At 40.5% G+C, this 20,275-nt stretch overlaps 1 protein-coding gene across 1 annotated transcript in view; it reads right to left on the minus strand.

Annotated features, from left to right (window-relative positions):
- Positions 1-19,750, minus strand: part of MGAT4A (alpha-1,3-mannosyl-glycoprotein 4-beta-N-acetylglucosaminyltransferase A) — a 77,600-nt gene extending 57,850 nt beyond the window's left edge. The window contains exons 1-2 of the mRNA XM_021546685.3: positions 19,646-19,750; positions 15,487-15,797 (exon numbers count right to left, since the gene is read on the minus strand). Of these exons, the coding sequence (XP_021402360.1) occupies positions 15,487-15,580 (94 nt within the window). The 5' untranslated portion in view covers positions 15,581-15,797; positions 19,646-19,750. The remainder of the gene's footprint in view (positions 1-15,486; positions 15,798-19,645) is intronic.
- Positions 19,751-20,275: the final 525 nt, after the last annotated feature.

Below are 20,275 nucleotides of genomic sequence, written 5' to 3' on the forward strand. Positions count from 1 at the left end.
AAGCTATCTTATTATTTTGAAGGGATTAGGGAATGTGCAAATTTTTGTAAGTATAATACTCTGTGAAATTAAAGACAAGGAAATAGGCTAGATAATTTACAAAAAAATACATCCTACTAATCATGACAAAACATTTTCTGCATCAGGAAACAAACAAACAAAATCAAGATGCAGGAAAATAAGTGGGCAAGTAATTTCTTTATCTCTAATCTTGTTATTCAAATTGATGGGTCATTTCAGCAACTCACTAGTTTAATCTACCAAAACAATCCATCAGAACTACTCTTTATTTCCCTTGTTTTCCACATAGAAATGTATTTATTAGTATTGCAAGTATTTTAAAAAGTGTTCATTCAAGTATTCAAGTAGCTTTCATGTGTGAAGAATAACTCAACTAGCTTTCATTGTTGTGAAGAACAACTTGTTTTTGAGGGAAGGTTCTGCAGGTTTTCCTAACTTTGGTAGAAAAAAACCCTCAATAATTTGAATTACTTAATTTCTCAGTGCAATTTTTTCCACATTTTGCACTTCAAGGATCTCTGTAAACAAATAATGTTTTTTGTTCTCTCCAATTTTAGTGCACTAGCACAAGTCTGAAGTGCTAGCTTTGAAACTTTTAGGGCCTGATCCAATCTCAATCTAAATACTTTTGTTTAAACATTCCTTTGCAGCAGGAGCTGAAGTTGTTTTCTCTAAAATTTTGAAAGCAATATGAATACAATCCTTTTGTCATATCAACTGGTAAAACTTTTCTACTTTGAACTCCAAATTTCAGCATCAATTTTCCTGTAAAAAGTTCTTTGATCTGAGAACCTGCTTTCCCTCCATTTTTTCCATCTTTAATATGAATACACTAAAAATTATGTAGCTTACCAATCAAAATAAAAGCATGAAATGGTACATCATGTTTGTTTTATTTTTCTTTTCTAAAAAGCTAAAAAATTCACCGTTTATCTAGAGGAAAAAAATCTTAAGAAATTAAAAAGCCAAAGAAGCCAAACTAGAATTGTGACAACTGATGAATGATTTACTTAAGGAGTATTTTCACAGCTGGATAGAACAGCCAGGAAGAGTTTTAAATGTCTCCAAATGCAACTGCACACCTTTGCTTCTATATATAATTTGTTCAATAGAGAAAGGTCACAATTTAGAAGATTACCAAATCAATTATAAAATCCAGTACGACCACATTCAAATCTCCCCTGATGAGGGCTGGCAGAGAGTCTGAATGTTCCTTTGGACACAAGGAATAAAAAGAATAATATATCAGAAAATCCAGACACCCAAAAATAAGGAGGTCAAGTCAACAGAAGCATATGGGCCTCTGTCTGTGCACTTGCTTCAGACAATAAAGATAATTAAACACATGATTTGTTTGAGGAGAGTTATTGGCAACACTTGAGCTGAAGGTCTTCTCTTAAAGCAGAGAACAGCAAGCTACAGTGATAGGGGAAAAGCAAACAACAACAAACAAAAAAAACACCCCAACCAACAACAACAACAACACAACCAATGCCCCCCACAAACCAAACCAACAAACAAAAAAAGAACTCCAAAAAAGAAATCGCACAATCACATATTTGCAAATTATTTGTCCTGATCTGACTGTTTACTTTACTAGGATTGACATTTTTATTACTAGTAAACAACACTGCCCAAAACACAGTATGGATGAATATAAACCTCAGGGCTTTTTACATTCCAGCTACTTGGGTCTTATTTTATTCCCAGTGCTAAGTAAAGCCACCTCTACTGGCATTTCTTCTTTAAGGCGACAGTGATATAAAAACATTACTGAAATCATGTGCGAAATCTGTCCCACAATAAGCAATCAGTATTTAACACATCTCTATCCCTGAACAGAAACACTAGGGATAAATAAAAGCTTCACAGATTCTATTCCCAAGAAGCAAAGCAGAACAACAAAAATTATTGCAACTTCTGCTGTAGACATTCATTGCACAGAGTCCAGTTTAAGAAATTGGTAAAAGAAAAGCTCAGCTGAGTATACAAAGCACTGAATTCATGTAACCTGGACAGTAATCCTTTACAGTGAAAAAAAATTACCTTCAAGTAACTGTCACTAAAACATCCCACTTTGACATTTCTGACATGTCTTTCACAAGATTTAAAGTGTACAAAAGTGTAAAAGAAACTAGAAAACCTTCAACAACACAGCTTTACCTCAAAACCACAATTTACAGTGACAGCTTTTACAAAAATCATCATGTCACAATTATTTTTTCAAACTAACTACCAAATAAAAAGCAAGACTGTAACTATACTGCTCAAGCAAGCATAAAGCTTCAGTTTAAGCAAACATTACAACCATAATGCTGAAACACACTTAAGATACAGGACAGGTCAATTGCTAGCCTGCACTCTTGGCAATACTGAAGGAGTGAAGCATAATAGGTTAAAAAAAGCATTTCTATTGTTTTTTAACATACTAAAGTAATCCATTCTACATTTCTGCAGAAACATGTGTATTAAGCATACATGTTGCATTTATTTATTATCTTTGCTTCTATCATTTAATTTAGATGTATATATACGTATACATTTTATTGCTACCAATGAACAAGAGTATCTTCTAAAAACCACATAGCAGCTAGTTACACTCCTTCCTAACAGGACATATCAAAGAAGCCATAACCATTGATCTGATCTGAGCAGTGTGTGGCTTTATAATCAGCATTTCTGCATGGTATCATAGCTTCAACATTAAAAATAACAACAAAACCTAACCTTAATATAACACACTTCTTTCACATCTGTTAAAAGAGCACAAGAAACAAGCTCTTCACCTGAAACACTTACAGATTTGCTGACCATGTAAATAAATGTAATTACCCTGTAGGGAATCTGACCTCTTAGAGTCAGTTTGACTACAAGTCATCTGTGACATCTCATGTTTCTCCTCAGATCTCAATCAGACAATAATACTTTCAGTTTTAACAAACAAGCACATATACCTATATTAAGATATTATGCTATCTAGTGGTCTCAAATTCCTGGGGGGTTCTTTTCTGGTGTTTTTTTTTTAAGGAAAAATATTTCTCTGCATACCTACTGAACTTCTAATTCCACTTACTAACACAGCATTCTGTACTGTAACAGAATTCATGGAAGTAGGGGTTTGATTCTCCTTGCTACTGACTTGGTAAGTTAAAACTGGAAAAGGGATTTGAAAGAGAAGACAAGTTTCCATAAAATTAGCAATTTGGTAATCATTCAAGCTTCCTCTAATCCTCTCTCACCTCTTGCCAACAGCCAGACTTGTGCAAAACATTTGACACTGTCCTGCACAACATCCCTGTTTCCAAACTGCAGAGATGTGGATTTGACAGATGAATCACTCAGTGGGTAAGGAATTAGCTGGATGGTAGCAGTCAGAGTTGCAGTCAATGTCTCAATGTCCAAGTGCAGCCCAGCGATGCATGGCACCCTCAGAGGTCAGTAAGGGGACTGGCACTTATTAACATCTCTGTTGGTGACAAGGGCAGTGGGACTGACTGTACCTTCAGTAAGTTTGCCAACACCACTGTGTTGGCACAAGCTGTATGGTGTCTGATGCCCTGGAAGGAAGGGATGCCATCCAGAGGGACCTGGACAGCCTTGAGACAGGAATGAAGTGAATCTCATGAAGTACAAGGCCAAGTGCAAGGTCCTGCTTCTGGGTAAGGGCAATCCCAAGCTCAAGCACAGGCTGGGTGGAGAATGGATTGAGAGCAGCTCTAAGGAGAAGGACTTGTGGGTTGACAAGAAGCTCAACAGGACTCATCAATGAGCACTCGCAGTCCCCAAAGCCAGCCGTGTCCTGGGCTGCACCAAAAGCAGCCAGCAGGGCGAGGGAGGTGAGCCTGCCCCTCTGCTCTGCTCTGGTGAGATCCCACCTGCAGTGCTGCATCCAGCTCTGGGGCCCCCAGCACAGGACAGACACAGACCTGTAGGAGAGAGTCCAGAGAAAGGTCATAAAGACAATCAGAGGAGCTGCTCCCCTATGAAGACAAGGCTGAGAAAGTTGGGGGTTGTTCAGCCTGGAAGGGAAACCTTACAGCACTACCTGTATGCAAAGGGAGCCAAGAAGAGAGCTGGGGAGGGACCATTTCTAATGGCAAGGAGTGACAGGAAAGGGGGCATGGCTTCAAACTGAAAAGGTAGATTTTGATTAGATGCAAGCTAGAAATGCTTTACTAGGAGGGTATGAAGCACTGGAACGAGTTTCCTAGAGAAGCTGTGAATGCCCCATCTCAGGAAATGTTTAAGGCCAGGCTGGATGAGGTGTTATTAGCACCATGCTCCGATCAATTGAGCTAATCTCAATTCCCTCATTAGCAGCAAAACAATGGTCTTGAAACAGAAACAAAGATGTTTGCACAACAAAGATGAAGCACTACTGAGCTTCTAGCTAGACTTGACTAAGGCCATAGGAATGTGTGTGCCACAAGGTATACGAAGTGAAATTTTAAATGTTTTTGGCAACAAGTCAAATCTCCAAAAAGCTCAGTGCAGAAAATAAGCATTTTGGTTAAAATTTTCCAAATCACTGTGCTAATTACATATTTTAATTTATTTATTCACTACAGTACTCTTCATCAGTACTAAACATAGTGATGCTACAACACTGAGAAATATGGCACCATTTGTATTCCAAATGGGTTAACATTTCTGAATAGAATTATAATTTTCATATTGATCCTTTCTGCAACAAGGAAACTAGGAGTTTGTAGAAGAACTAGCACAGCGTAGTAATTACTCCCACAGAAGAAGAGATCCAAGAAGCATTGTCTTAATAGAGATTAACTGAAAAAAAGTTTTTATTTTCCTTACAGGAAGACTTTATGTTTTGTTAAAGATTTGTATCCAAAAAAATTTGCATTGCCAAAATTGGATGGAAAATTCAGTTTTTAATCTTGAAAGATGCAAATCAATAAATCCATAGAAGTTTTTATTAAGTGTCCTGTTCCTTTCATACCATTATTGCAGTATATAAGTCAATTTGCTATAAAGCTTTTTCTTTTTGAGAATGAAGGGCAGAGTCAACTGCATCAGCCACACACGCTGCAGTTCCACCTAAACAACACAAATGGCAATACTCCCCTTTGGTATAAAAACCTAACCTAACAAAAAATTCCTACATCTAACTTCCATTTGAAAAATGCATCTTTAATGTCTCAATAAATAAAGCCAAGTAGCCTTTAATGCCTTTTTCTTCCATGGTAGATTTAACATTAACAACAACATGGACAAAAAGTTAGGATGTACCACAACACCAGGTATAGATAAAAGCAAAAAGCTGAAGCACAGATTCTTGCCAGGCTTGGAGAGCTATTCTCCACTAATTAATAAAATTACCAAGTACAAAAATACGACTGTGAACACTGTCACAAGCAGTTTGTCTTACACTTTGAAGGACTGAACTAGCAGTATCATGAAAGATCCAAAACTAAGGCATACAATTTACATGTAAATGCCTGAGTTTTAAATAAGCCATCTCTCTCACCTGGCACTCTGGAAAGTTTGTGTGCCTACGGACTGCCAAGACTGTGAGGTGAGGAGGGTACCCCCAAACTCAAACACAGGTACTGCATCCACACAAGCATCACAGATTTGATTTCCAGCAGTTTCCTCCCCTCCTCACTTACAGGGGGTTCTGTCAGAGCAGCCCCTGCTCTTTCCCAAGACTCTCTTCCACACCCCAAGACCCTCTGTTCTTCTGCCCCAGCCCTCAAAACCAGCATTCAGGCCAAGCACACACCAGCCCTAATGTTGTTCCCCATGTATGTTTTCCCATACACAACAGACCTTCTGCCCCTACCCATGCCTTTAACCCCCAGCAGCAGCAGTGCTGCAGCAGCTCTGCACCCACGCAGTTAGGAACGTGAGCAGTGGCAGCACAGAGTACTCCTCCAAACTCAGAGGAATACAACATTAATTTTTATTCTGCAGTAAATTTGAACCAAGCCAGACTAAAACAGTATTATGAAGGAGTGACAGAGGGAAGAAGAGGATACAGTAGCATGTTTTAAATGCAATTTTTGGAAAAAGCCATCCTACATTCATTATCCAAGATATTAAGTTATCTTATGACTGCACTTAAAACAACTTAAAGCCCATAACTAAACATTCTGTTAATGTCCTAACTTCAACTGTTGTCCTGCATAAGAATAAATTCCCAGCTTCACCCAATTCAAACCCTTGATCACTTTAATCTACATGTGGTTAAAATACCACAAACCACAATTCAATTAATTGCTGGATCCCCAAAACAAAACAAGAGAAGACTTTCATTCAGTTACAACTCGTTCCAAGTTAAACACTTTCCTCAAACTGAGTTAAACACAGTTAGGTCTAAAGCAATGTACTACAAATACAGAACACTTTCCTCAAACTGAGTTAAACACAGGTCTAAAGCAATGTACTACAAATACAGAGTAAAGCATTAGTCCCTTTTTCAGGGTCCTTGTGTAATATAAAATAGCATTCTATACAACTCAGTAAAGCAATGTGGAGGAGGAGAACAAGGTAAAATGAGCCCTGACCTGAGGGAGTTTACTTATGAGAAAGCAGTTATTCTACCAGCATGTGTGTACACACGTGAATTCCAGAAAGGTCTCCCCTATTTCTTCCAGAGCCTCTCTCATCAACAGAGGGTGCAAACAATCCTTGTGCAAAGCAAAAACGTTTAACCCTGATGCTTCCACATAAACTCTACAACACATGCACCTCCACACATCCTCCAGAATGTGGCTCACAGCACATACACCAATCAACTGCACAGTAACTGAGTGGCTGACCCCTCTCAGACATCCCAAGCACATGGACTTGAACACTGTTGTGTAATTCCTCAGCAACTACTAATCACAAATAAGTGTTATAAAATGTAGCACCACAAATATGCACTTACATAAAGCTTCCCAAAGGTGTCATTTACTGTGCACGCTCAGTCTGTGTGTACACAATGGCAGTTTCTGGTCATGCAGTAACCTCATCGGCAACAGGATGCCTGTGCAGCAGCACCCACCCATCCAGGCTGCAGGCCCTGCATCTGAAGGGATTTCTGCCCAGGCTGAATTTCCATGAAGAAATTGAAGTCTTGTCCAGGAAGACCCATGTGTATGTGTCTCAAACATTGTCCAAGAATTACCACGTTAATATGATCACATATTCTTGAACATTCAGGGCTCAAGATTTTTGAGGGTTAAGATGTTGAATATTCTCAGTATAGTTAACTTAGAATCCAATGTGACAAGGAAACAAAGCACACAGCAAAGCAGAACACAGAAAAAGCGACTACTTCTGACAACCTGAAAGCTTCCAAACACTTTAACATGATTTGTCTCTACTACAGAACTGTCAGTAACTCAGTAAATTTCTGTACATACAAATCAAGACACTTACTTTAAACCATTTCTTTCCCTCCTCTCAGAAACATATACATGCAAGGCAGAACTACAGCAAGAAAACCCAGCTTCCTAAACTAAAAAGAGATTGGCAATCATTGATCTACAGAAAAATATTTAACATAGTAATACATTAGAAGAAAATTGATCTAGCAAAAATAACTGGTGAGAGGAATGCTACCACCTCAAAATTACCAGCACTATTTTAAGAGCTAAAACTTTTAGAAATTCTTAATAGCCTGGGCACAAAGCTCAAGTCATTGCAGAAGTCTGGTTATTGTTTCCACACATGCTCGTGGGTTGAGGTTGCTGACGTTCCTTGTTTCTTTGTGCCTTGACAATGTGTTGAACAAACTGTTTCGGAGAACATTCTTTCTAACTTGTCCTCCTTGCAAGCAACTCAGGATCAAAGCTTCATCATGCTCACACATTGCTGCAAATAAATATCAACCTTGTAAGTCAAAGGTAATCCCATCACATTTGTTTTATTCAAATCTCTTAACAGTATCTCTACAGTTTGTCTCCAAGGGTTGTGCAACCAAGTATAAGGGCTGTTTATTGGCACAAGTACTACACTAGTAATTTGTAATGGAAAAAAAGATTGAGTTCAGCTCATCTCTGAACTATCTGAGGAAACTTACACATCCATGGCATTGATATGTAAGATCACAATGCATCTGCAGGTGACTATAGCAAAATTTATGCTTGATAGGCACTGAAAAATTTTAAATTCTTTTTGAGCATTCTATGGTAAAATTGAATATTGTAACAAGTAAAAAAGAGGGGTTCTGTTTACAGTTAGACAGATGGGTGGCACATCTGTGGGAAGCATCCACAGGAATAGGCAGAAATCTGCATGAAAGCTGAGGAGACAACCAGAAAAACAGCTGGAAGCAGAGCTCCAACATACTGCAGAGTAATTGCTTTTTAGGCAGAGACTAGCTGGAATAAAGCCTTGCACTGAGAGCAAGGAAACTGCTTTCTATTCAGTTTCTGCCATGCTCAGGAAAACAAAATATAGTGCATTATAAACAAAACTAAATTATAGACTTACTAGTTTATCATCTTAAAAAAAAAAAAAAAAATCAGGATTCTAGTCCTAAAGATTGTATCAATAATGAAAAAAGCTTTTTTGTCATCCCAGCAGCAAATAAAGCCATGATTACACAGCAGGAAAAAGGTTACTGAGTAAGATACTACTCCAAACTGTGAGAGTAAGGGGACAAAATAAAGGGAAAAAAAAGATCACACTTGAAAACAAAAGTAAGTCATTTTTTGATGTTTTTCTAACACAGTATGTTCACAGCTCTAGCTATAGCAGTGGCTGCTTATTGTTAATAACAGTAAGAGATTAAAAATAAACAGATACAGGAATGTGCTAAAATACAAGCAAATATTTAATGTATTTTAAGGGATCAAATTATATTATAAGATAGGGAAACTCTCATATATCTCATGCAAACATCAATTTTATTTAGTAATGAAACATGCTGTTGTGTTGTTCTTGGTATAAGGAGAGACAAGCCTGGCAAATGCCAAGAATAACTAATATAATTTAGGTTAGAAAGGACTTCTGGGGGTCATCTAGCCCAATCCCCTGCTCAAAATTAATTTCACCACAATCACTACTTCAAAGCTGGAGCATTCCTGCCAGCTGTAGGTCTTCCCTAGCTAAGATTTATTTTGGAAGTGTCATACTGACTTTAAAAAGCAGTATAACTCACTCTTTTTGTGCTAGCCCAAATCTCTATTGGTACCAATTATGGTATCATTTATTTGCCATTGCTGGTTTAACTAGTCTTGAAACTGGCCACATGGAAATTCTTCACCACCAACCCCTCCCCAGTAATCTACTCTAATATGTAACTATACTTGCCATTACAAAAACTGTTCATTATCAAACTTTCCTATCCCATTCAATTTCATTCCCTTAGATCCTGTGATTCACTAGGGCCACAAACAATAGATTTTTTTTTTCTCTTTCTTTTTTTGACAAGGAATTCTTGGCATGAACTTTTAAAGTATTTGAAAATTATCTTCCTGTCTCTCTCCTCACACCTCTCCTTTAAGGTAAAGAATGTCGAGACACTGACCCTTCCCTTACAGGGTAGACTTTCTGGATCTTTGAACCCCATCTAACGAATTTATTTTCCTTCCAGTGCACCATCCTGAAGCAGACACAGTACAAAGCAGAGCAAAAACACTTCCTGTGTCTTGCTGGAGCAGTAGATTTCATACGTATTTCCTTAAACCTCTTTTTTGCTCAACTTCTATTGTTTTCTGCAACAATGTGATGAGTCATATGTAGTATGACTGTCATTCCTACCTATAATGCCAACATAAATCTTCTTCCTAATTCTTCAATGTATACATTTGATTTTAGTTTTCTTTACTGCACCCCATGTTGTGACTGGGACAGTTTCACCTATCTTCACCATTCACCCTGCTTCCTGAGTCAGTCTCCAATTTGCTTATTCAATTTTAAATGTCAATCTCTTTGTCTCTTTGTCGCTCCTCCCATCACGGTGTTGTTTGAAATCCAGTAAGAATTCTCTGCCTCCAAGCATCTAGATTCACTAAGGAAAATATCAACTGCTATCAAAAAAGGACATATCATGTCAAAGCCCCTTTTACTCACTTAAAAATGTTACAGTAAGGTATGAGCAGCTGTGTCAGATGCAACTGTCTCTCCTGGCTTGGCTAAATTATGCCCATGATAGTCTCAATAGTCTCTGGACATGAGCAGCAACCAGAATTTTGGAGGAGTTGTTACCAAAAATTAGTAAAACTCCTTAACACTTACGTAGCATTAAGAAGCAGGCATTCTTTGTTTGGCTAGATGCAAGAGGGGATATCTCATAGAAGCACAGAAGACTCAGGCTGAAGAATTATGAGAAGCTACACTGAGCAGAAGCATGGGCTTTCCCCAACTCTAACACTAGGTTGTAATCAAGAGCAGTACCTCAAGATGTTGGCTAAGCCAGATCCCATTAAATACTCTGGTAGCAACCAAGATTTATAATCCCATAAACATATGAGCTAACCTAGCTAGCAGGTTACAAAAAACGCAAGGAGCAAGGCAGTGCTGCAAAACCCCTCTGGTAGCAATCCTTTTCACTGCAGTTCTCCAAAAATCACTGCTGCCAGAGGAGTTCTTCTGCAGCAGTCATAAGACAGACACAAAGATGCTGCAGACCTAAACACTGTCCCACCCAAACAGCTATACAGCTCTTCTCTGTTATTCACCTGGGACAGGGTGTTCACTACCTGCACAGGACTCCCACTAACCAAACCAATATATATACATATATATATATATGTATAGACATTATATACTTTTAGCATCAGTAAGCTATAGGCCAATTCCTTATTGAAAACAAGCTTGAAATGTAATTTAGATAAAGAACAGAACAACATTAATGTGTTTGTGTTAAAAAGAAAAAGGAAATTCTTGCTTCCTTTAATTTCAGCTCCTGGAGGACATGCAACAGAATTTCCAAAAGAAGCCAACATTTTCATTCTACTTAACAGAAATGAAAGAGCCCTCTCTTCCTCAAACTGGAATAAATTGTTATAAGCACTTTTCACTTTAGCATCCCAGCCCGTCCCTTCCCTTCCCCTGCCTTCACTCCTAGTTTGTAGTCCATTTAACTTTTTTGGTTGGTTGGTCTTAACTCGCACATCAGTGGGAAATGAGTGTCTAACTCTGAAAATCAGAACACGCAGTCAGAAAGCTGTAGCAGCATTTACCTGCATAACAACTTCTCTTAGGATCCATGTAGAAACTAAGGTGGGTTACAGCTGCAAAATACATGAACTTCTCAGATTTCTCTCCTTTTCTTAATGAGAATATTGCATAACCACTGCCAAGGGGGAAATAGACAGATAGAGATTGATGGAAAGAGAGATGATGGAAAGAAAGATTGGACAGATTCTGTCCTCCTTGCCTTGTTTCCTCTGTGGTTCTTTCTGTAGGATTCTTCTTCCTCTAGGGATAAATATTGCTGCTTCTTACTCCAAAATTAGCCAACACTGGCTGAGGTTTTTTGTTTTAGTCTCAGGTTTTGTTATCTTTGCTAAGTTTAGATGTTTTTGAACACTTACAACTATTGTGGCCGAGAACCAGCATTGCAATTCTAATTTTGTGAAAACAGACCGAGGAGAGAGATGACATTTTTATTATCAAGCCCAGGCCATTTTCTCTCCAAATGAGAGAAAACTTCATGCTTAAAAGAAAACACATTCAACCTTCATTACTTAAGCATGAGAGACTGTTCAGTGAACCAGGAAGCGAGATAAATACCTCAAAAGTTCTCCTGGAGGTCTTCACATGGGAATTTGTATTGGTGTAGCAAAATAAGGCATCCCCATGAAGTTAGGAAATCCTGCATTTATGACAACACCCCTGGATGAATTAAAAGTCAGAAGTTCTTCAACTAATTCTTCATCATTAAAGAAGAATGATGAAACACACTAATGGTTTCAGGGTGCTGTGAAAACTATATAGCTTAGCCAATTCTGAAGGACTAAATTGCATCAGATTTTCACAATACATATTGCAATACCTGTTCTCAACACTTCCAAGTAGCCAAACATCTCCTAGAAGTGAAGCAAGTCACTGCCAACAACTGCCTTTGACTGAGAATAGAAGTCACATACTTTAAATGAAAAAATACTTTAATTCCATCCTACCATGCCTGCACTAATTCAATAAAGTTCTTTACCTTCTTTCCCAATTTCCACACCCATCAGGAAGTTTGTTGATCCAAGAAGGGAAGGTTCTTTAACATTATGGAGCACAGGGCTCTTCCTGGAACATTATGTACTCAGACCAATAGTCAAATTAAAGAACAAAACATCAAAACTACATATTTTACATGGCACACAGCTGCTTTGATGTAAATTTTGTGACTATTCTAATAGGTATGCAGTGTTGTTCTGTACTGGTTAGATCTTCTAAGAGCAGTGCCTTTAGGGTGAAAAACCCACCACCTACCTAGAGCTCACAAATGAGGTGGTGAAGACCAGTGACCCTGAGCAGGTCACTAGTACCAGAAAACATGATTCAGTCAGAAGAGATGGTATTAAGCATAAAGTTATTCCTTGCAGAAGAGCTCAGTTTTAGGAGGAACTCAAGGACATCTTACACTGAACTAACTGTGAATGTGAAGTGATTGCAAACCCTTTAAAAGCATTTCTTCTGCGCACCACAGTAATCAGCATTTTTTAAGATTCCATCTCCAACATATACTTCATTCATGCTAACCATAGTACATTTTAAATCCTAGAAAGTGGTCTTTTAACTGATTTGCAAGAATTGCCCAGGAGAGGTCTTTCCCATACGCATTCAGGTCTTGTACTGCTTCCTTACAACACCAGTGCTCCTACACATTGTGTAAAGTCCAGAAAGCAACAAAGACTTTGGACTAATTTTGAAGACTCTCTTCAATGACCAAAGATATTTCAGTCAACCTTCTTCAAATACCATTGTTTTAAAAGCAAAATCATATAATTGGCCATTTCATGCAAATAGCAATACAAGACTTGTGAAATATTATTCACCTAATCAAACCTCTGGGTAAGATTCAGTCACGCTCTTTCTAGCAACATCACTTGAAACTCCTGACAACTTCTCAGCAGATCTTAAAGTTTGCAAAGCATTGTTCTGTTGAGACAAACTCTCGTGCTTTAAAAGTCTGTATCACTTAGAAATGTCTAAATCCTATCCTGCATAGACTAAGTCTACATATATTTACTAGAGGAAGGTATGATCTACAAAAATATATCATCCCAGTCTAATTGGTATTCTACAAATTATTCTGCATTTTAAGTGACAATTATCCAAGATCTTAGCTTCTAAATTAAAATTAATCACTTGAAAACTGATTAGGGTAGTTAAAAAAAAGCATTATGCTTCTGTTTTAAAAAGCAGAATTTGTTTTAGTTATCATAGAGCAATTTGAGGGGAGGTGGGTTTTTTTTTTTAAGAAAGTGCAAAACAGCACTTTCTTTCTAACTGTAGATTTAATTTGCAGCCCAAAGATTGACAAATGCCTACAGGAATCTAAATGTAATGAAAATCAAAATATGATGATCAAAGAATGTGATACTGCACAGCTTTTCAGTGAATGGGAACAGCAAGCTATGTTTGTTTCTAACTTATCTACTCAAAAATTTGTAATGAAAGCATTATCAATGAATTAAAATAGCATCCCACAAGGCTATAAAATCACATTGACCTGCAAAAAAGAACATGAGTAAATATTTATCATCAGTTTCAGAAACCTTTCCATTCTGCATTGATTGAAAATGTGGTACTGAATTAACTCAAATGTTTTGATTTTTAATAACCTGTGAAAAATGTAAAAACAATGTTCTATGTATAAATTTCTCTTGAACAATATTACTTAGACTTTAGTTTCATTACTGTGATTCATGATTACTAACAACTCATTGATGTCTGTTACACTGATTTTTATTTCACAAATTATCATGTTAACGCTGAACAGCAAGATCTTGAAGAAGATAAATGCAGAACTTTTATACCAGCATTAAGAAAGTATTGATTTCAAGCATTCAGATGGAAAACAAAAGAATAAAAATAGAGCAGTCTAACTAAAAAAAGCTTAAATTGTTGCAAAGTGCCACAAATTGTATACTCTCCAAATAGCAGGCTTTTGTTGATTTAGCAGAGACTTTTCTTTGTGTCATGCTTTGACAAAAGAGAACAAGACTTGTACGTCATATCAGGTAAGAAAGAAAAACACATTTGGAAGAATTTCATAGAAACATATCTTTGCTGAAGAGGGAACAAAATTCTTACAAGGTTCTTGAGCAAGAAATTAGTAGTCAAAATGAAGAAAGTACTACTTCCAGTGCTATTCACACACCCTTTTCTTGTCTTAGGCACATCTATGCTTTTGTTGTCTAATTTAAAATTCTATATATTACCATAACCTTGAGAACCTGACATTTTTCCTGCTGCTTGCATTCAGAAGGGTAGCCTACCAACCAACTGCTACAGCACAGATCACACCACAAAGCATCTGCTTCTTCCACAAGTGTCCAATGGAAAAAAAATTCAGCATGCCACAGAACTCATCTGCTTCTTTTATACTTCAGTAGTTGGCCATGCTACAACAGACAGTATTCCTGGAAAACCTCAGCTTCCTCTAATTGGACTTGAGGCACAACTAAAAATATTTTTTTCTGCAGAACAATCAGAACAAACAATCACTGAAGATGATTATTAGTTTTAAAATTACTTGATCTTTGAAGGACATAGTCCACTGTTTTTCAAGAGATCAGATGTTTATAAAATAAAAAAAACCAATCCTTTCTTCTTCTAGAAAACACTGCTGAACAAGTTTATTTGCTTTACTGAAGGACAAAACCAAATCACCTTACTTTCATAAACAATCCCAACCCTCAGAAAAACTGAATTTTTCAGGGTTCATAGGAAGTGCAGTAAGATCAAAGATACATGAATAGATAAAAGTCTACTATACAACACAGTTACTTAAGTATTTCATAAAATTGCTCGTTATTTTAATAGATGCATTTCCTATTACCTAGTGGATTTCACAATTTTATTTCACTTCTCACATGGTACTTTAACTAAAAGTATTTTGGATTTTTTTCAAAGACAGTAAGAAAAGTCTTTCAACAGTGTTGACTGGCAGTTTGCCACTGCCATCAGTAAATCACCAGGAAAGAAAGAAAGCAGCACCAAAAATAACATTCTCTTGTTGGGTCCATTGGCCATATGTTACACATGAAAAAAAAATAAACCACCAACCAAAAACAAACATATGTCTCTCCAACAACCATAAAACAGAAAAATAATAAAATTGAAGCACAACTCCTCAGCCTTGACCAACCCATTTCTCCAAGAGCAGCATTTGTTTTTGTTAAGGTATCTTTTTTTTTTTCCTTTTTTAAAGAGTGTTTGTTTCTCACCAAGGCAGTACCTTCATAGCAGAATCAATCAACAAGCAACTTACAGATTGCTAACATGCAGCAGCAGCACACAGAAATGCAGACACGTGAAGGTGATTAGGTTTTGGAGCTTTTTCCTTACCTTTTCCATTTTGCCAAGCAGTATACCAGGACAGACTGAGGAAAGTAGTGATGAAAACTAACACGGTGGCCACAGTTCCATTTCGGAGCCTCATCTCATTTCAGCATCACACTTGCTTACGTTCTGCTAGTGGTGAGGACCTATCACTTGGGCTTGCTGCAATGAAGTCAGCTGAAGTATTCCAGCAGCAGCTGGACAACAGCGATACAAAATGTAGCTCTCACATATCAGATGTATCATAAATCAATCCATTCCTGCTGTATGCTTTCTTATAATTCTCATCAATCCAACTCCTCTTTATTCTTCTAGTCCTGTGTAAAAGAAACAAAATTTTAACAGATTATGCCAAAAATACTTAGAAGAGCCCCCCAGGAGCCAAAATACACTACACCTTCATTGCTGTGTCTTAGGTGCACCTCCCTCTCACTGCCTCAGTCTTGGCTCAGAGAAGAGAACTAGTTAGATTAATGTGTGCCTTTCCTAATACTGTTTGCATCTAGGGGAGCTGTATTTCACAGGAATTTGGTCACTGAAGGACAAACATATACACCACCAACATTACAATTTGATTCTCAACTCAAGGGAAAGTCATGTGTCACCTGGCAAACTGATACAAAAGCTGCTTTCAGGAGGTAGTAATTCAAAGCCCCACTCCTAAGACCTCACTTCAACAAAACCCCTCTGAAATCAGTGAGGTCTCATGTAACTGCAGAAGCAGAACCATCTCCAGTGAGTTGAGAGACCAGAGCTTTGAACACTGTGTACAAACCTACATCTCTCATCTTGGCTCAGTGCAAGAGGATTTGACCCATCAACAATCATTTTTTTCCTATCTCAGCTGTAGCTAAAGCACAGACTACAGTCCCACACAGAGAGACTGCTCAATCCATACCAGCTGGCATCAACCCAGAAGCCCCCAAAAACCATTATATGACCATATCGCTTCTCTATATCTCACAGGCATAAAGATAAAACCTAAGTTATCTACAGTTCAGTTTTATCCCTCAGGAAGGTTCAATATCCTGGTATTAGAAAATCATCAACTGGCCAAACATAGCCAGTTGTGTTAATCACACTGTCCTAAGCTAGACAAAGAAAGTATAGGGCAATAAAGAAACCAACTTTAAAAGAGAGGGGAGAGGTTTTCAAAGCATTAAATCATCTCTACAGTAGTCAAACATTAGCAGTCAACGTTCTTTCAAGGCACTGCCAAGATTTTTCTCCCACTATAAACTATATCTGATACAAGTATGTTACTCAGCAATAAATAACTTGCTCTGCATTTTCTTTGGAAGCAGTCTCTGTCACCTTCTTGTCTTGCTGCATTCAGAATCACAGGGGAAAAAAACATTATTATTACGGTACCAAGAGATTCCAGTCAAATTTGAACTATCTTCCCAAGCTTATATCACAGCACATATTACCTTTACCAAAGGTAAAACAAGGCATAACCAACAAGCATGGTTAACAAAAGAATGGAAATGATCAATAAAGTTGCAGAACTACACGCTCTTGTATTCAAATCTCAGTCACATCATCTAGGTTAATGGAAGTGTTTACCTTTGGACTGCAGTTACCTCACCTATAATGCCAGTAATGTGCTCTATTTGAGGAACTTCACGCACAGATAGCTTTGTGGCTTTAAACATTAACTCAAAAAGCCCACAATACCTACAAGGAAGGGAATAAATACAAGTACATGGGAAGCAGACACAATGGATGGTAAAATTCCATGAGAAACAAAATAATGAACTGAAATAGAAAGAACTGCAAAACACCTTATGATATGAGAAACCCAAGCTCAACACAATGAGAGATAAAGACAACTGAGACATCTACAGAGGGCTAAGACAGAGAGCACAGAATGCCCAGAAATACCATCAGTACCAGCACTCTGAATGGGAGATGGACATAATAAAAGCCATAAGTACCAACGAAGATAACTGTTTTGATGAACTTTAATAGCAAGGAGAGGCAAAGATCCCAAGTCCCAAAGTTTTATAAGGACTGTCTATGAGAATTTAGGAAGTTCACGTGATTCCCAAACTACTAGAATGAGCAACTAGGATACCAAGAGGAACAGCTTAACTCAGATGAAGTGTCTCTGAAGCAAGGATGTTGTTATCCTGTTTCAGTATCCTGAAACTATTACCTAGCTTCCCCATTATTTTAGATCAGTCAGATCTCTCTGGAGCAGCTCAGATGTGCACAAAGGACCAGGTTGGCAAGCTAGAGGGATTATCCCAGGGAGGGCGATTGACAGCTGGTCCAATGTGCAAACAAGAGAGGGCAACCAGGCGAGTAGAAATATTATCCAATGCAAGGAAAGTGAACAGTCTGCCTCTCCAGAAAACACGGGCATAATTTTTACATTTGCTGCAACAAAATCAGGGCCTCTCGTGCTATGTGAGTCCTCAAAAACAGTCAGAAAAAAAATCAGAAAAAAAAAAGTAAAAGGAACAGTAGCAACCTTATTCAACCAGCCAGTCAGTATGCACAACATTGTGTTCAATCAATAACTATCATGAGCTTGAGTTTGCTGGTTCTGCTTCCATCCTTCTCTTTGGGTGTTGTAACCACTCCTCTTAGCACAGCACCAGCAGCTCAGCTACAGCTCAGCAGTACTTAGATGATTATTTAAGCATTTCACTATAACAAACTGCATACATCAAGGCCATGCATAAACCAGACACGTTCCAGCTTTTAAAAATGTATATAGCTAAACCAGCAGAAATACATGTGTAGTTGCACATAAATTATTTAAGTCCCAGGTGGTCACTTTAGGTTTGTTCAATAATTTACTGCACAATCTAAACAAATTTAGCTGAGGGGTAATCCAGTTTGAGATGACAGTATGATAGGGTATAACCAGACAGATGAAGCCTATGAAATTTGCCAGCGCCATTATGACCTCAACCTTTCCCACTGCAGATCGAAGGGAATGACCCGGCTGGATGCTGAAGGCCAAGGGTGCTGAAGGTGCCAGCACCCCTCGGATGCTGAGCAGAACCCTACTGAATCACATCTTAAATAAACCAAGAAGTTTCCGCTTGTATCCAGATACTCCCAAAATACATACAAAGCATATTCCCAACCGCAAACCATAAAAACTGATGCACTCCCTTGTGCCTGCAAAGGCTCTTCACACAGCTGCTGAAAGGTTGGATGGTGCGGGATCACAGCACGAAGCGTGCCAGACTTCTGAGAGGATGAGCCAGACCCCATCCTGCCGGGAGGGTGCGAAATCACCTACCGCGGTAGCACTGCTGCACTGGAAAGGTTGCTCTTGAAGGCACGGAAGAACGGCCCGTGAGGAAACGGCAGCTAAAAGGCGAAGGCGGCGGGGACCTGCTAAACATGGGCTTTTCTGCTGTATTTCCCTGACACGCTCCCCCACAGCCCGCGGTGCGCAGCCGGCCGCCGCACCCGCCGCCCTGGCATCCCGCAGCCCCCAAACCCGGGAAGAGGGATCGGCTGCCTCCGTGGAAACCGCCCGAGTCAGTCAGGACCTTCCCCGGTGTCCCTCCGCCCCAGTCGTAGCTATTTTGTCGGGAAAGCGAAAAAGCGGGGGGGTGACGGGCACCGGGAACCGCGAGCTCTGCCGGGCGGCAGAGGGCGAGAGCTGACGGGGACGGAGGGAGGGAGGGACGCGGGAGGGAGAGCGCCGGTCCGGGGAGCTGCGCGGCGCTCGGGGCATCGCGGCGAGACTGCGGGGGAAGGAACAGACACAGGAAACTGCAAACTCCGCAAGGAGGAAGACTGGGAAGCGGGGTATCCGCCAGGCACCCCAGCAGGAGAGGGAGAGGGCGCAGCGCCGCTCTGCCCCGAGCCCCGCGAGCACCCCCGAGCAGCGGGCGAAGGGAGAGGCGGCAGCAAGTCCTGCGGAGGAGCGGCCGGCGCTCCCCGCACCGCCACGCAGGTGCACGGAGCGCAGAGGAGAGCGGGCGGGCAGATGGCGGAGCAGGACGGCCCCCAGCCTCCCTTCGGCGACACCGCAGAGCCCCGCGGGGAGGGGAAGCGCCTCCGCCGTGCTGCCGCTCCGGAGGGTGAGGAGAGCCGCCCGTCCCCGGACCCCCCCCCCGGAGCCGAGCCGGCGCTCCGCAGGGGCGCGGGGCGCGCAGGGGCAGCGGGACGCGCTGACCGCCGCTGCCGTCCTCACCTGTGCGCGGCGCTCCGGCACGGCAGACCCGCGGGGCGCGGGGGCTGCGCGGGCTCTGCCGGGGCTCTCACTCCCCTTCCCCGCCCGCCCCCCGCGTCAGCGGCGCGCCCAGCCCGGCGACCGCCCCCCGCCCCGAGCGCCATGGAGCGCCCGGAGCCCCGCCCCGCCCTCCCCCGGCACCGCGGGCAGCCAATGGGCGCCGCCGCGGGTGGCGCCACTCATTGGCTGAGTCACCTGTCACTCTCCTCGGCCGCGGCTATAAATGGCGCTGTCTCGCAAAGCCTCCCTCAGCGGCTGCGGCGGGAGCTGAGAGCGGGGGAGGTGTCTTGGAGTGCCGCTTTCGACCGCGTGTTCCCTTTTTTGGAGCCGCTCTTCGGGGCGTGTGGCTTCGGCAGAGCCCCAGAAGCGGCTTAGCTGCACCAAGCGCTTGGGTGCTCATTGCCCCCTGGGGAGGTGCACTCTGAGCTTGGGTCAGGGCTGAGCCCCTAGCCTGGGGTGTTTCTCCGTCTGCCTGTCAGTGCCGCACAAGCCGCACGGATCGGTGTCCCGTGTGACCTGCTGGCTCATCGCTTATAAAAAGACACAGTCGTGAATTTTACCGTTGAGTTCATACCCTGCTAATAAACATCT

Source organism: Lonchura striata, chromosome 2 (genome assembly GCF_046129695.1).
Source record: "Lonchura striata isolate bLonStr1 chromosome 2, bLonStr1.mat, whole genome shotgun sequence".
In the NCBI taxonomy this organism is placed as follows: domain Eukaryota; kingdom Metazoa; phylum Chordata; class Aves; order Passeriformes; family Estrildidae; genus Lonchura; species Lonchura striata.